The sequence below is a fragment of the Emys orbicularis genome, chromosome 6 (genome assembly GCF_028017835.1).
Source record: "Emys orbicularis isolate rEmyOrb1 chromosome 6, rEmyOrb1.hap1, whole genome shotgun sequence".
In the NCBI taxonomy this organism is placed as follows: domain Eukaryota; kingdom Metazoa; phylum Chordata; order Testudines; family Emydidae; genus Emys; species Emys orbicularis.
Genome location: NC_088688.1, coordinates 22,230,213 through 22,244,627, shown reverse-complemented (window position 1 = coordinate 22,244,627; position 14,415 = coordinate 22,230,213). Strand labels below are relative to the sequence as shown.

General features: G+C 43.0%; 1 protein-coding gene across 1 annotated transcript in view; it reads left to right on the top strand.

Annotated features, from left to right (window-relative positions):
• CCBE1 (collagen and calcium binding EGF domains 1) overlaps positions 1-14,415 on the top strand; it is a 185,929-nt gene that overhangs the window by 150,916 nt on the left and 20,598 nt on the right. Inside the window, exons 4-6 of the mRNA XM_065406913.1 lie at positions 2,087-2,221; positions 2,888-3,025; positions 8,515-8,621. Coding sequence (XP_065262985.1) covers positions 2,087-2,221; positions 2,888-3,025; positions 8,515-8,621 — 380 coding nt within the window. The remainder of the gene's footprint in view (positions 1-2,086; positions 2,222-2,887; positions 3,026-8,514; positions 8,622-14,415) is intronic.

The window sequence follows — 14,415 nt, the reverse complement described above, 5'->3', positions numbered from 1 at the left end:
CGGACAGGGTCCTCTGTCCAAGGGGGGTCCCAACCCTTGACGAAGGGTTGGAAGGACTTTGGCTTACTGGGACCCCATAGGATGGATGGGTGGCCTCTGGGTAAGCTTTTCCCATGTATATAGGAACTTTCATTGATTTTTATGTTTTTTCTGTAATGCTTTTACTCTAAGAATAAAAGTATTTTGCTGTATGAAGACTGGCTGGTAACTGGTGTACACAGCTGTAGCCCCTGAAGAGAGGTTAACCCCAGGGGCCAGGCGTTGTCAGACCTACTGGGGAAATCACAGTGAGGTACAGAGGGGCTACAAGCCTCATCCCCCCGGTCTGGAGGGAGAAAGATGTAGCTCTCTGTCTGACACAAGTGATGATTGAGAGCCTGAGACCTTAAGAGGGTGCCCTCAAGAAAGACCAGGAGTGGGGGCAAAGTGCAGTTAAGTCTGAAACTGTGACAGGGTTTAACCAGCATTGCCATCTATCAGTAATTTGTTATGACATTTGATCTTTTGGAAAATTCAGCAATTCACAAGGTGGCTGCCAATCACTAGTATGAATCAGAATATTTCTTCAATAATTTTAAAAGTATGGTATACATGCAAAGCGTGTTGGAATGTTGGCAAAAACATTTAGATTTTATTTAGATTTACATTTTCTTAAGTTGCAAGCTTTTGGGGGCAGGGACTGTCTTTTTGTTCTGTGTTTGTACAGTGCCTGACGCAGTGAGGTCCTGGACCATGATTACAGCTCCTTGGTGCCAAAATAATGCAAGCGACAATTAAAAATAATATATTTTTAAAAAAGGTTAAAAACAGTGGACTGGCCCTTTTATAAACTCTGAATTAAACGTTTAGAAGTTTTTTTTAAATGATATAAAGCAATATTGTCATGAATTTTGATATAAACTCTAAGGGCCTGCAGCAGTGCTTATCCAGACTTGCTTTGGGCCCGGCCACTTTCTCAGTTTCCCCTTCTTCTTCAGCTAATCAGCCTTCACACTGAGGGAATGTCTTTACTGCAGAGTTAACTTGTGTGATTGGCACTTGGGTCTAAGCACCCTTGTTAGCCTCGCCAGGGCATTACCATCCAGACTCTAAAGCCCTACCTAAATCATTGTGTCCTCTCTGGTACTGCACTCACCAGTATATGTCACTCAGACTTCTGGGGGCATATCCCATGGATCTTTGTGCTATGGTAAGATGAGCCGCTCTGTAATTCTTTCCCAGTGAATTGTGGGAGAATTTGTCTATGGTTCTGGGCTTCTGGGGGGAATTGTGGGAAGGTACTGGATGACTATCATCACTGGCGTGATTTAGCCTGCATCCTCACTGCAAAGTGAATGGTTACCAGCCCGAATGAAAACTTCACTTGGGCTTCAGCCTACACCCCCAGAGGGCCAGCTGGCCCAGGTGGAAACGCTCCACTACACTCCGGTAAGAGGGTAGGCAACAGATGCTAGTCTGTACATTTATATTATTAGAAACGGTGATACCTTATTAACCATGTGCTCTTTGCTTAGGCAATTAGGGTTGGTTTGGTGCAGGTAATGTGTTTATTTTAACTAACTTTTCTTTCTGAAACATTTTCTCAATGTATTTGCCACAGAATTATCCATAAGCTATTGTATAGTATATTACACAGCAGCTGGTGCTTCCATCACTTGTGAATGTGGGGAGGGGAAAAAAAGCAAATTACTTTTATGCAACTAATATTTCCCTGAGAATAATTACTAATTCTGTGAAACCAAAGCAGCATATTAATTATTATTTTATTATATTGTTGCACCTAGGAGCCTCATTTGTGCTAGGATCCCATAGTGCAAGGTGCTGGTGCAAACACAAATAAAGTGCCCCTTTCTTAAATTATTAGACCCCTAGAAAAGCTGTGACTAGGAATTATAATTCCCCAATAAAACATTAGTTACATGTTGTGACAATCTCCCTTGTGTTTCTTCCATCTGCTGTGATAACGTAGCAGGACTTTGTTAATGAACAATAACATAAGATGAGATAAAATATCAAATGATATGGTTGTCCTAAACAAATGGACCTGCAATCAATGTTTCCCTTAAGCACACTTTTCTCTCTTTAGACTACGATGTGTGTGCAGAAGCTCCGTGTGAACAGCAATGCACAGATAACTTTGGACGTGTCCTTTGTACGTGTTATCCTGGATACCGGTATGACCGGGAGAGACACAGGAATAGAGAGAAACCCTACTGCCTAGGTGGGTATGAAGAACATGTCACATTTATCTTTGGTTAAGGCTGTGTCCTGCTACAGGCAGAATTTTCAATTTTTTAGAAATTCTTCAAAGAAGAAGTTGAATGGTGCTAAACCCTTCCTCTTACTTCCCTTCATTCTTTTAGTATGAGTATGCTTTTAATTGATCTAAGTAAATAGCTGTATATGTTTTTCCCCCCCTTGTTAATTCCTCCCCCATGCAGTCTCTGAGCAGCATTCAAGTTCTTTGGCAATGAAACAGGGCATGATTCTCACATCAAACTGAAAACCAGGGAAATTATATTAAATAATGAAAGCAAACCTCTGAGGTTCAATTCAGATTGCAACTCCTAATTCAGGGACTTATCCCACTCCCAGCTAACTCAATAGCACTACCTTGCATGGGTGAGTATTCACATGAGCCAAGGTTTGCAGGATCAAGTTTTGATGCAAAGACCTGTCAAGTGGTGGTCATGTGTAAAGGGCCATGCAAGTTAATAATTATAATACAATTGACGTGAAGCTGTGGCCCAGGCCCCCTGAAGTTCTGTGGTTGCTTGACCATCCATTCAGAATCCCTTCTAATAATGGAACCCTTAAGGGAAATATCTTATTTGATCTCTGAACCTCTGTAACTTTTGGGGAATTCTCAACATTTGTTCAACTTCAGATATCGATGAGTGCGCCACAAGCAATGAGACTCTCTGCTCTCAAATCTGTGTCAACACCATGGGCAGTTACAGATGCGAATGTCATGAAGGCTATATCCGGGAAGATGATGGGAGGACTTGCACCAAAGGAGACAAAGGTATATACTAGCGTGCAGTAATATCCTGGGCCAAATATAGCCTAAGAAAACTGACCCATCATAGAGAGGGAGCTGTGGAAATGTAATACAGCCAATGCCAAATTCAGGCGCACTGGCGTAACAGAACTGAATTCGGCCCATTGACTTATTACTAAAAAGCAAGTGAACTATCCAAAGGCTGTACCATGCTTCCATAGTCCTCTGTCCATGGTGCTCCTAGGGACAGTCACTGTCTAGAAAACCCCTATGGATGGCCCTGGCCTCCCATTGAACAGGGGCTCCACAGGGTTTTGGGACTGGCATCTCACTGTCTGTTCTGCAGGGGGGCAAAACACACCGCCCTCTGGCTGATGGAATGTTTGGGAAGAAAACCCCTGTAGGAGAACCTCTTAGTGATTTCCTCTCCTTTAGCCATGGGAGGGAGCAACCAGGTATTGTCGCATGATGTGATCCATACAGAAGATATTTGTACCTCAGTCGGTGGACTTGAAATAGTGTTGATAAAAATATTTTTACATTCATGGCAAACCTAGGCTCTCATCAACTAGACCACTATGTAACAATGTAAAAAAAATCTATGCGAGCATAAATCTTTTACTGTCCCTGAGATACTGTACTCTTAAGTTCCCGGGGCAATTCCCATGGCTTGTTCTGGAAGTACCTTTTCCCTGTAATTAGCATTAAATGAACTGTCATGTCTGCATGTGAGAGGAGTGCAAATGAAAAGCTAATATTTTGAAGCATGTGGAAAACATTCTCCCTGGAGGGGAAGAGTGGGTGAATAACGAATCTTGCTCTTATTACTTAATTTAGACCACTTTGTCTGAAACACATAAAATACTTGCAGCTAACATAATAATAATAAGCCAATCCAATTTATATAGGAGTAACTAAAAATAGAATTTAGTCCAGTGTGGGAATCTCACTTAGAGGAAAATGAGCCAGATTCTGACCTCCATAAAGCCAAAATCACTTAAGTGGTTTTAGTCTGTATTTACACTGAGGCCAAGGACATTAGCAGATGGCCCAATGTTAGTACTTTTGAGCTTTCAGGCACACACCAAAATCATACCTGGAGATTCAACTTATGTTTTAATAATCTAAATCAGTAGGCTAAATTCCATCTGTGACTCTAGAGCTCTTGAATTCCATGGCACCGACGTTAATGGGATGGCACTGTTGCAACAGAGATCAGAAATTGTTCCAATAAATATAGAATGTTGAGCTTTTGGGCTTTGTTTTGTTTTATTTGAACATTGGTATTAAGTATAAACGTATCTGCCATCATCCAATGCCCTTAAATTAATAAAGTTTGGGTAATTTAAATTAACCACAGATATAAAAAATTAGTAACAGAGGGGAAAAAAAGAAAAAACTGAAAACATCTTTTGATGAACGATAGGTTACAGTTGGTTCACCTATTAATGACTGAAAGTACATTTTATATCACTGACTCTTCCAAACCCCAGCTGCACAATAGGCACAAACATTTTGTAATTTTTATTTGTCCCATTGAAAACATGTATCTGGAACATCCCAGTAATCTGTGATTGCTCTTTGTAGCTTTCAAACATTTATAATTGTTTAATTTATAGAGATGTCATTAACAAAACATGTGTGTTGTCACTAATACCCTTGCAGATATTTTTATAATTAACATTTCCTCTGTAGTTCAAGCTTTCTGACAGAGGAATGTCCATAGCATTCGGGATTACTGACTGTTCAAAATATTCTAGGCATTTGTAAATGAACTTCAACTATCTGCAAACAGCAGTTTGTAACACAGTTTTCTTTTCACTATAAACCATGTCTTCTGTGTGGCGTAGGACAGTCTCAAACAGTTACCAGCAGCAGTTGGAGAGGCAGCATACAGAATCTAAGGGCTACATTCTGCTCTGTTACACCAGTGTAAATCTAGAATAATTTCACTGATTTCAGATCTAAATGAGAGCAGAATTTGGCCCTAGCTATTTTTTTATTAAGCACACTAGCCTGCAAAATACTGGCCAGAATGCAAAACAAGAGGATTTTCAGCAGCTGACTTCTATGTCTATAAATTATGTGCCACCTTGTGGTAAATGTAAGTTCCTGCACCATTATAAAACAGCAACACATTTAAGTTGTAATAACCTTATATAGAACTACAGTAGAGTCACATTATATTGGTCGCTGGAACACTAAGGCAGATTTTCTGATAATATTTTGTATGAGACAACATAAAAACAGACAAAAATTTGACATCTTTCACCATAATTCCAAATATAACATGCCTTACACAGAGAGTTGTTAATAATGTGTTTCCTCTGCAATGCCAGAAGAATTACACTCTTTGGCCCTATCCTACTAGCAGTGGATTGGATTAAATATGTTGTGGATTTGTACATCGGGCACCAAAAGGGGCTGCAGCCTTGCTGCTTCAGCAATCATTTTTCATATTGCAGAGACAATACAGTTACACACTCAAAAGAGGACAAACTAAACCTTCTCTGCAGTCCGAGCCCAGATAATACAACACAGATGATAAGTTAAACAATCTCTGTGCAAAGAATGCATTCAGAACAGCTCCCTGTAGAGATCTCCTCCTGGCAGTATCTCTCTCTCTTCCAGCATAAGCAAGATCGTGACTTCCAGCATATGCTAAGGAAACATACTGTCTCTCCAAGCAGTTTTCTTATCAATAGCAGCTGCAGGGCTCACCAGTAACGAGGTAAAAGGCTCTGAAGAAGGCCAACAAAACATCATGTGAGCTGGACTTAATTGTTTGTACTGTAGGAGGCCCTATAAGATGGGACAGGTTCAAAGGGACTCTGTCAAGTAGTTTAGCTCCCAGATTCAAGTTTTATACAATGAAAACCATTTATTTAAATGTCCCACTGAAGTGATGGTGAACCCTGGGGTTGACAAGATGGACTCTGCCTGAATTCAGTATCTGCACCAATGATGACTGCCTCAGAATCTCATTGCTTCCTTGACCATTGGGCATGACCCAGATGGATTCTGGTTCTATTCAGAAGTGGACACATTCTGGATCTGATGTCTGGGGTCACAAGGTAGTGATGGATGACTGTTTTCATGGTCAGAACATCACCTCCGTTGGGTGTAAATTAGGGGAATCCTGCCTTGCACAAGTTGGGAAGCAGAAGTAGGGCGATCTCTTATCCTTCTTCTCACCAGCGTATTGGATTGTGTTTTGATGGTCACAGAGACTAATGGATCCAACCAGATTCACACAATTCTCTGCAGCATGATCCTTTCCAACTATTAGACCACCTCACTGATAGCCGCAGTCAACTATTATAACCATATTTTGTTGATGCACGGGCCTTTTCTATACATCGGTTGTACTGATGAACTGGATTATATATTAGAACTAGGGGCGAATTCAGTGTTTCTTATACTCCACTCAATCCCACTGGTTCCAATGGGATTGCTTGGGGTTTAAAGACAGCAGAGAAATCTGGCAGATTTTTCTCTCTGACTGTTGTTGCTTTCAGCAACATTTCTCAACACAGTCCAGTCATCGGGGGCGGGGGTGAACTCATTGGGATAAAATAAAAATTGAAAGGGACTTTGGTTTAATACTTGTTCCAAACCAACATTTTTACTGTAGTTTAAAAACAGACAAACCTAATTATCTTTTTATTTTTAAAATGATGCATGCCTCTGTAATTCCTGCTTTTGTCTAGAAATACTGGCACCAAAATATTCACATTTTTAAAAAGATGTTGGAAAGTTGGGAGAAGGTGCAGAATTTGAGGTCTGGAAAAAACATGCCTTGCAGGGAAAGACTTAAAGAGCTCAGTCTGTTTAGCTGATCAAAAAGAAGATCAAGAGGTGACTTGATTTCTGTGTATAAGTACTTTCATAGGAAGAAAACATTGGGTATTGAAAGGCTCTTTAATCTAGCAGAGAAAGGCATAGTAAGAACCATTGGCTGGACATTAAAGTCAGACACATTCAAATGGGAAACAAGGCACAAATTTATAACCGTGCAGTGGAACAAACTACCAAGGGAGGTGGTGGATTCTCCATCTTTTGATGTCTTCGGATCAAGATTAGGTGCCTTTCTCAAAGATATGCTTTAGCCAGACACACATTATTGGGCTCAGCGCAGGGGGTAACTGGGTGAATTTTATGGCCTGCATTATTCAGGAGGTCAGTCTAGATGATGTAATGATCCCTTCTGGTCTTAAATCTATGAATCTGGGGAGAATACGATGAGGGAAGCTGTTCTCCTGGTATTACCAGCTTGTACACTATTAGGAAGCACTGGAAAGCTCACAAAGGAGCCTGGTATTTCAAGCCGAAAAAAGGACTGAATAAAATTCAGAGGAGTATTTGAGGGATGTTCCAGTGCCCAATGCAGTCAGTGAAAAGATTCCTATTGGCTTCAGTGAGTGTTAGATGAGGCACTTGATAAGCATCTAAGCCAGGGGTCGGCAACGTTTGTCATGCGGCTCGCCAGGGTAAGCACCCTAGCGGGCCGGGCCAGTTTATTTACCTGCTGATGCGGCAGGTTCGGCCGATTGCAACCCCCACTCGCCGCGGTTTGCCGTCCTGGGCCAATGGGGGCGGCGGGAAGCTGCGCGGGCAAGGGATGTTTTCAAATGAGCAAGTATAACACAATAGCTAAGTGTGCTGCTGCTGGTCCATTTAGAGGCAAACAGCCTACTATTGCTACTAGAGTTCCTCCATTAACTCCAGTAGTAGAAGTCTGTACCACGATTCTTAAGGTCCAGAGTTTGAACCCTACTATTGGCTCTTGTGGCTGATCATTACGCAAGCCTACATGTGGGACAACTATTAAAACAATAATTGTTTGTTTGTGATGCTAAAGTGATTAGCTCTGTGTGAGGCCAACAATAATAAGGTTGCAATGCTTATTTTCAGGGTTATTCTGCCGATGCTGCAACAGATTCATTCCTACATACCTAACGATTATAGTGACCTTTTCTCTAACTTGGCTGTAAACCTTTACCACGAATCCCAATTCTCAGCCCTGTTCGCTCTTGCAGCCCCATTGCACAGCAGAATAATCAGTGTTGATAAAGACCAGTTTTGTGTAAATTGAATAAGACTGTCACATTGCATGGGGTTTGAGTGTAATTTACAATGTATGAAAAGTGGCCGTTGGAGGGGATTGTAAATAATTTCAGATCTATAGGGCTGGCCTAGTGTAAATGCACAGATAAAAGTACAAGTGTAAACATTTTCAGATATAAAAGAGGAAAAGGGGATTTAGGACTGTTAACTGGAAACAGCTGCGTTTAAAATGTGGGCTGCACTGCCTCTGTGAAATTGCTCAGCCTTACATTGTGATTCATAATTGAAAAGTTGGTAATGGCATGAGCCTCTCTTCCTTTCACACTATTGGGTAGTCTAAAAACCTCAAAGGCTGTTCTATGGCACAGTAGCTTTTGCAATTGCTGTATGCTTTTCTTTGGGTTTTCTGCCCTTTTAAAATGTATTGGAAATTGTTTTAATTTTAGCCGGGCTTTCTGAGAAGGCTGACAACGTGGTGAAAGCAGGAACCTGTTGTGCCTCTTGTAAGGAATTTCACCAGATAAAGCAGACGGTTTTACAACTAAAGCAAAAGGTACAAACATTTTGTCAGTCCCATCGTTACATTATATATTTTAAAAGTATAAATTAGAGACTAGAAACAACCGCAGTTGTTCTTAGGGTCAGGCTTGACAAAGCCCTGGCTGGGATGATTTAGTTGGGGATTGGTCCTCCTTTGAGCAGAGGGTTGGACTAGATGGCCTCCTGAGGTCCCTTCCAACCCTGATATTCTATGATTCTATGATTCCTTAGAGGGTAACTTTAAACATACCAATGTTGATGAATCACAGCCACATGAGGCTTGTGTTCATGAAACTGAGTGTAAAGTTTTAAAATCATGTGTGAATGGCAGCAATTGCTATTCCACTGACCTCATCCAAACAGATTGCTAATCATCTCAAATTCAGTGATAGCTTTGAGATATGGACAGATGCCCACCATGGACTAGGATAAGACCATGAAATCCAGTTCCACATACAAGGGTTTGAACCTAGCAGTGTTGACAAGCTGCATCATCTTTTCCCCTTTAATTCCTTCCAAATACACAACATTTAGGGCTTGAGCCTACACAGAACAGGTATAGCCAGTACAATTGTAGTTTTGTCAAAGTGGAAACTTTTGCAGGAACCAGGGCCGGCTCCAGGCACCAGCGGAGGAAGCACGTGCATGGGGTGGCACATGCTAAGGGGTGGCATTCCGTCCATTCTTGGGGCGGCACAGTCCGGGCGGCTTTTTTTACTTTTTGCTTCGCCAGTTCGAGCGGCTTTTTTTTTTTTTTTTTTTTTTTTTTGCGTGGGGCGGCAAAAATGGTAGAGTCGGCCCTAGCAGGAACATGTCAATTTCAACTACATTTTGGTGGAAGGAGGTCTAAGTGATTCATTTTGACTTTCTCCTTACATTTTGGTAATATTCATTTGGACTTTCCTGTTTAATTTTATTTCATTTCAACTTTTATATTATAATATTCTAATTTTAATATGTTATTTTTTATTTTGTAATCTGACATTATTGAAACAAAATGTTTTGATGGTTTAGAATGAAAATTTTTAGGCATTTCTGTTGTGTGGGAAAGTTGGAAATTTTAGCTTTTCTTTCTGATTCGGAACCACAAATTTTGAAATGTTGCAGTTTCCCACAGAACAGAAATTCCATTTTCCAACCAGCTCTCGTTAGAAGTAATATTAATTTAATGAGAACAGCTTATAAAATAGCAATGCTGGCTGTAAACAAACAACGTTAAAAAAAATGACAAGTCCTTGTGTGCTACTATGTGCAATTATTTACAGTAAATATGGCTCTTTGAATGGGCTGGTTGCCCAGTTATTTGTTTCCAATTGAGAAACCTGGCATCAAATCCTGTACTAAGTATCCTGCTCTCAGATTTGGTGGGTATTGTAAACACTTAAGCTTGTGTGATTATCTCTATTGGTAATTAAGTCTTGTCTATTGCAAAACATACTGGCTGATCAGGAGTGACTTTCTGGACTTAGAATTGTTGTACGAGAATAAGGCACGTATGCACAGAGGAAAAGGTTAGCAAACAGAAAACAAGGCCTTCTAACAGAGGCATGTACAATAACTTTAATGCCTAGGCCCTGCCTATGTAGGTTGCCTTTATCTCATTACTCCTGAGGGCATTCTGTGCCAAAAAATTAAAAATTCTGCACACAATATTTTAAAATTCTGCAAATTTTATTTGTCAAATAAGTGTGGAGGGTCCAGCATGGCACTGGGGAGCACAGGCCACTGACTGCACAAAGATGGGAGGTCACTGTACAGCTCTTCCCCGGGACACTGACTCAGCGGTGAAGCTGTACCCAACCCTGACACAGCACAAGGACCAGGCCTGCCTCAGAAACTCCTGAGGGCCCTGCCCCTCCATGCCAGGTGCACCAGATGTAGGCAAGCAGGCTCAGCAAGGCAGGATCCAAGTGTGAAGAGGCTTAGTGGCGGGGGATCCAAGTGGGGTTGAGAGGGTTCTGGGTGGGGCAATCTGGGTGTGAGCAGCTCAGTGAGGGATCCGGGTGTGGGGCGGGATCTGGATGCAAAGGGGTTTGTTGGGGAGTTCTGGGTGCAACGGTAATGGGACTGTGCAGGGGGGTCCAGGTGAAGGTGTTTTGGGCTCAGCGGGGGGGCGGGCTGATTGTGGGGGGGATAGAGCTCGGCAGGGGGTCGGGGTGTGGTGAGTCCAGATGCTGGGAGAGTGGGGCTCAATGGGGTGGGGATACAGGTGCAGCTGGTTGAGGCTCAGTAGGGTGGGGAAACAGGTGTGCAGGGCCGGCTCCAGGGTTTTGGCCGCCCCAAGCAGCCAAAAAAAAAAAAAAGCCGCGATCGCGATCTGCGGCAGCAATTCGGCGGGAGGTCCTTCACTGAATTGCCGCTGAATAGCTGGACCTGCTGCCCCTCTCCGGAGTGGCCACCCCAAGCACCTGCTTGCCAGGCTGGTGCCTGGAGCCGGCCCAGCAGGTGCGGGTGGTTCGTCGGGGTGGGCCAGGTGCAGGGCGAGTGGGGCTCGTCTGGGGGTTCTGGGTGTGTAGGGGGGTGAGGCTTGGTGGGAGGGTCTGGTTATGAGGGGGATCTGGATGCGTGGAGGTTGGGTGGATGGGGGAGCAGCTCCCTGTACAGTGATCCCTTCCCCTGCAGCTGAGGAGCGATGGGAGCAGGAAGCAGAGGAGTGGGGGGAGTTTGCAGAGCTTTCTACCACCGGGGGAGAAATCTGGGAGTGGGTCTGACATAGCCCCGGGTGCCGTGCAGGGGAAAAAGAAGTCCCGTCCTCCCCAGCCCCGCCGGGACTAGCAACTGAGGGTGGCGCAGGATAGGAGCCACCAGCTGGGTCTTCCCCAGTCCTGCCCCACAGTGATTCACCTCTCTGCCAGCTGCTCTTGGCACCCAAAATATACTGCTTGGGAGAGCTGCATGACCACTCCTGTGGCTTCCCCATCAGAAAGTCATTTTTCTGCAGGGAAGCAAAGAAATCTGCGAGGGACATAAATTCTGCACATGTGCAGTGGCGCAGAATTCTCCCAGGAGTATTTCATATAACAATCCACTACAGGCTGAGGCATCACAGATGGCAGAACCAAGAAGTAGTAGGGCTGGATCAAGACAGAGATGCCACCTTGAATGGTTTCTCCAGTGGGACTCAATGTCACCATGATGTACTAGTGCAACATCCTAACTGCAAAGTTGTGCTGACCCTGAACCTTGCAGCATTCAGGATAGCTCCAGTGAAACTGGGATGAGCAAGTTGAAGAAAGCAAAATGAGTTGTCAACATTTATAAAAAATATATCAAGTCAGCAATCCAGTGCTTGGAATCAGTGCAGCATAGTACCTTATGCACATCTGCTCACCCAGACATATGTAAGCATCTTTATTAGAAATCAGTGTTACACATCAGTCCAGTCAAACCATGTCAAAATCAACTAGTCTACAGTTCTCATAGGAACCCCTCAAAGCTACAATATGTAACGTGAAACACTGATGGTGTGAGGAGCTTGTTTCTAGCACTGCCATTCCCTAAAAATATATCCACACAAATCTTTACACCGAGACAGAAAAAGGAAGGGTGTGAGGAAAGGTTGGATTTTGAGTTATGGATGGAGAAAACCAAGGTCATTTTGGACAAGTAGCCTAGTCCATCCAAAAAATGAAATATGAATTAGGTCAGTGAGTGTAGTTAATCCCTAAGAGGATAATGGTCAACATAAAAAACACATGGTTTGGCACTAATTTGTATAAATTTCTGGCTGGGAGATATAAAAGTTAGTGAACTAGACCCGGGACTCACTTACTTGATATGTTTAGTGCATGTCTCAGGTCCAGCTGACTCAGTGAGGAGGCACGTGTGTATGCTGGCTTTGCAGATATGTGATTTTTTTTTACTTACTAAATTATTTAATAAAAAAGCTTGTTGACAGTACGTCTTTTTTTTTTACCCAAGCAACAGAAGACGTTTTTATATTCTGTTCATGTCGATCCTTTGCAGTTACACACATTGATTCCTGTCTGGCTGTTCAGAACATAAACTGAAGAATTGGTCATTGTAATGACTATAATGAGTGGCATTTATATAGCAGTTGGGATCCTCAAAGAGCCCAAAGTAACCTCCAGGCCACAAATTGAAATAAAATCTATATAGGGGAAATTAATTAATCCATCACTCAAACGTGACCATCAATGGGGTGAAACATTCCGTGCTTTTCAACAGTGCATATAAATGCTACACAGCTGCTTAGTCCAGGTGAAACTTGAGATTGGCAGAATTTTACTTACTAGTTTGAATTTATAGAGACGCTGGTTCTGACACCTAGAACCCTCCTGCCAAAAGTGGTAGGGAAATTTTAATGATCACAAGTGGTCAAGACTTAGTTCTAGCTCTCAGTCTAAAAATGGCATCTTTGGCAGCCCCAAAACTGTGCTGGGGCATTGGTTTAATGCCTACACAGAGAGAAGAATTTCATTTACAGAGTCACCACTGTCACTTCCTGCAGCATTTAGATGGTTCTTCTATGCTTCCCAACCAAGTGGTAGCACGACCCCACTCACGCCTTATGAGAGATCACAGCCCAAGATAACAAGCTTGTATAACCCCCTGATCAGTGTGTGTTATGTGTTCTTCTTTATGCTTAATCCACAGAGGCTGGGGGTCTGTTACAGACCCCTTCCCACGGAACCTTGTTATTTAGCTCAAGCTGTAGCAACTCATCCTTTTGGCTCTGGAGGTCCAAGGTTCAATCCTTGGGTAATAGCTAAAATAGTGGCTGGCACACCTGCAAGCCATAAATTAATTAATTAGGGAAGTGCAAATATTTTAATTTAAAACAAAGGATAAAAGTACAAAGCCCTGCCAGCATCTGCGCTTCCTCTGGGGCTCCTGGGAAAGATCTATCCCTGACCACTCAACTCCTCCCCCTTCCCAGAGTGTAAGCTGCACTTGAGTTTTAGCCTGTGCCCCAGGACAGACAAGCTAGCTGAGGTGTAAAGCACCACCACACTCGGCTGAGAGGTGTGGTGTGTGGACGGGAGCCAGATTAGGAACAACACCCGAGTAAGAGCCTGCGTTAGCTCTGCAGTAAAGAAAAACCTTTGGACTCCAGACAGCCCAGCTGCCGTATGTGGCAACCAGATGTTGTGGAATGACATCAGTGAAGCCACTGAGCGTGAACAGCAAGAAGGCTTAGCGGGCTGATTAACAGACAGGGAGAGACTGGATTGGGTTACACAATCACTGTCCCTGGTTGACAGCCCTAAAACAGGCCTCAAGCAAGGAGCTGAGCCAGGGGCTCATCAGGTGAGGTCTGACCAGTGTCAGATGAGCAAATCCTTCTACACACACACTCCCATTCCTTGAAAATACAGTTCTCTTCTTTTCTTTAAAGAAACAAAATTAGGATACTTGGTCCTATTTCCTCTCTCTCTGCCTTGGCTGCAGCCTTAGGGCTGTAGATACTGGGGCGTTACAATGAGTGAGAAGGAGAGGAGAGGAAGTGACCTGGGCCCTGGTGGCTTTGACTTGTTGTTTGACGTATGGCGAGTCATTTGACCTGCCTTTGTCTCAATATACCTAGCTGTAAAATAGACACTAACACTTAGTTCCATCCCAGGCTTAAGTCATTAATACTTGCAAAATGCCTCCATCCCTTGATGGAGATCCTTGCATAAAAGTTGCTGCATATTACAGGCACATAGCGTTACCATCTCCTTACATTAACAGCCTTAGGTTTATACCATTGGCAGGTGAGTATATGTCAACAATTAATAGCAATAACTAGAGAAATCTTGAGACCATCCAATTCAATGAATTCCACGTGGCTGGTCAAATTAATG